Raw genomic sequence first — 2951 nt, forward strand, 5'->3', positions numbered from 1 at the left:
TGTGATTGGACCCACAGCGTGGGTTTACCGTGAAGCAGCTCTGCGTGTTCAGCAAGTTAGAAGGTCCAGTAAGCTTCTGTAATCCGATTATTCTCATTGTTCGTCTGTCTCTTATACACACACACACACACACACACACACACACACACAAGCCTGAGTGGACCAGCACACACACACACACACACACGAACATGGCTGCAGCTAAAGAAGACATTTATCCTAAAAGGATTCTGGAGTACATGGAGGGTTTCATGATGTCGAAGGTAACCGATGTTTGTTTGTAAGATGTTTTATTCTGTAAACATTAACGATGCTCTTTTTGAACCCTTTAATAAATAAAAACCCTGCAGTCAGTGACGCAAATTTCAATATTAAATGATTAGACTCGCAGACAGAAGTGTTACCCCTTCATGTCTTTATTATTAGTGTCAGGAGAACGGTCTACTTCAGTGTGTACATTTTTACTTGCTATCACTAGACTCTGTTCGTGGCGTGTGAGTTAGGGGTGTTCGATCACCTACATGCCTCAGGGCGCCCCCTAACCGCAGAGGAAGTAGCGCAAGAGTTGGGGACAAGTAAAGATGGAACAGAGCGACTTCTTTCAGCTTGTGTTGGACTTGAGCTCCTGTCCGCACAGTCCGATGAAACGGGGCGAGGTACGCTGACTTTCTTTCATGAGGAAACTTTAAAGTGTTTTGTTTTATGCCTAAATGCCATAAGAATATAATTTAACGTTAGCATAAAATCCTGTCAATAACAACAACATTTGAGGGGCAATTAATTTGAAGAAATTTCACAAATGGAAAGCGCTGCTAGCAAAACTCGAACATAGTGTGTAGAACAGGACGATACCGGCGGCTGGAGAAAAGACAACCAGGAGAAACATGTTCCTGGAGAAAGAGACACCAGGTTTGTCTGGCTGTCCTTGTTGTTGGTCCTGACTCCCACCTCAGACGCGTTCCACCTGGACCGCGAATGCCACTGCAGGATCTGGAGTCGAGTCATGTTAAACTCCTCTTGCTTGAGGTGAACACCTCATGTGCAGCTGGAAGCCAGCAGAGCCTGCATCAAGCACCTTTAATGGTGTGGTGATGGTGTTGGAGTTCCTCTGGGCTGTGACCACTCCATCACTGCCTTCTCCTTTCCCTCCTCTCAGATCATATTCAAGGAGACCGTGGTTAGGTGTAACTCTCATTTCCATGCCTTCACATAGAACTGCTGCTGCAGTGACTTCATAAAAATGGCTCTCGCATGACAGATATGTTCTAGACTTGAGGAGTATAACAGAAATATTGTCAATACACATGATTAGAAGACGTACGAGGTAGTTCACGGAGGGTCTCGTAGAAAAAGGAGTAGAACATTGACGGGGTATTCGTTATGCCATACGACGCGTCCACGTACTCATAATGTCTGATATTGTACAGAAGGTGCTTTTCCACTCTCCTGTCTGCTATTGTGCTTTTTTGGCAAAATATTGTGACAGAAAATGTTTTGTAAACGTGTGTATGGTGTGTGTGTGTGTGTGTGTGTGAAAGTCGTCTACAGTAACGCAGAAATGTCCTCCATGTTTCTGACGAAATCGAGCCCGAGATCTCTCTATCACTCGATTGAGTACAACTCCAACACTATTTACCTGTGCTGGCGTTACCTGACTGACGCAATCAGGTGCGTTTCTCTTATCTTCTGCGTGTGGTGTACGTGTATGAACTAAGGGAGCCATTTCAGAGATGTATGAAATGTATTTTTTACAAATACCCCATGAATAAAGTTGAGTTTTTCTTTGTTTGTAGAGAGGGAACGAATCAGTACGAGAGAGCTTTCGGCATTAGCTCCAAGGATCTGTTTAAAGCCCTGTACAGGTGAGTGTGTGTAGTAGGTTTGTTTTGAACAGGTACAGTACATTTCTGTACTTAGTATTACATTTATCACACACACTTATCCAAAACATATCCTCGTGGCAGTTCACTGGGTTCAGAACTAACAGAGCCATCAGTGTAATGTTTTAAATCTTAATGTAATTTTATTAAATTAAAAAAAAAATTAAACATTAAAAAAATTTAAAATTTAAAAAAATGTAAAGGAGAAACATGTTCAAGTTCAATTTCATTTTATTTATACAGCCTGAGACTGACCAAAGTGCTGTACAGTAAACACAATAAAACAATGCTAGAATACAATGAATAAATAATTAAACAAACAAACAAATAAATAAATAAATAAATCAGTTAAAAGCCAAAGAAAAAAGATCAGTTTTAAGAACTGGGTAGGGAGGGCTTCATAAGCAAGTGACGTGAGGAGAGAAGGACAGTTGGGGGTCCACCTTTACCCCAAGGTTGTCTCAGTGACAGACGGTGAAACCTGAGCTGCCCTGAGAGCAGAAGATCTCGACGTGAGGCTGCATTTCCAGGAAGCTCAGTGCAGCTCAGTGTAGAGTGTCTGCAGCACCATGTGAAGATATGACCTCATGGAGAGAACAAAAGAGGACTAACACTGAGCCTTGTGGGACACCAGTGGAGAGTGTAGATCCCCTCCATGTCTCCGGATATGAACGACCCTCCAGGTAAGAAGCAAGCAGTTTGCTTATGAATTCCAAGACTCATAAAAATGGACGAGCGCCTTTTCATTGACTGTCAAAGGCTGATGAAAGGTCAAGATGGATGAGGACTGATAACAGATCTAGAGCCATGAATCTTCTCTGTAACAGCCACAAGAGCAGTTTTCCTGGCATGTGCTGCTTTGAAGCCAGATTACCAGTTAGGATCTTGGAGGTCATTCTAAATGGCGTTTTGAGCATGATGAAGTTACTCATGTCAGAGTTCTTGATAACTTTGTAGCTGAACAAGCAGCATGTTTATATTACAGGTCTGAGGAGGAAATGGTGAAGTTCATGCAGCTGATGAACTCCATCTGGAACATCTGTGGCCAAGATGTGATCTCTGCCTTCAACC

At 42.6% G+C, this 2951-nt stretch overlaps 1 protein-coding gene across 1 annotated transcript in view; it reads left to right on the forward strand.

The window, feature by feature from the left end:
• The first annotated feature begins 88 nt into the window (after window positions 1–88).
• The window catches only part of asmt (acetylserotonin O-methyltransferase), a 6053-nt gene continuing 3190 nt past the window's right edge, over window positions 89–2951 (forward strand). Inside the window, exons 1-5 of the mRNA XM_053680673.1 lie at window positions 89–263; window positions 479–656; window positions 1539–1668; window positions 1794–1862; window positions 2866–2951. The exon at window positions 2866–2951 is cut by the window's right edge and continues 33 nt beyond it. Coding sequence (XP_053536648.1) covers window positions 192–263; window positions 479–656; window positions 1539–1668; window positions 1794–1862; window positions 2866–2951 — 535 coding nt within the window. The 5' untranslated portion in view covers window positions 89–191. The remainder of the gene's footprint in view (window positions 264–478; window positions 657–1538; window positions 1669–1793; window positions 1863–2865) is intronic.

Source organism: Ictalurus punctatus, chromosome 6 (assembly GCF_001660625.3).
Source record: "Ictalurus punctatus breed USDA103 chromosome 6, Coco_2.0, whole genome shotgun sequence".
Taxonomy (NCBI): Eukaryota; Metazoa; Chordata; class Actinopteri; order Siluriformes; family Ictaluridae; genus Ictalurus; species Ictalurus punctatus.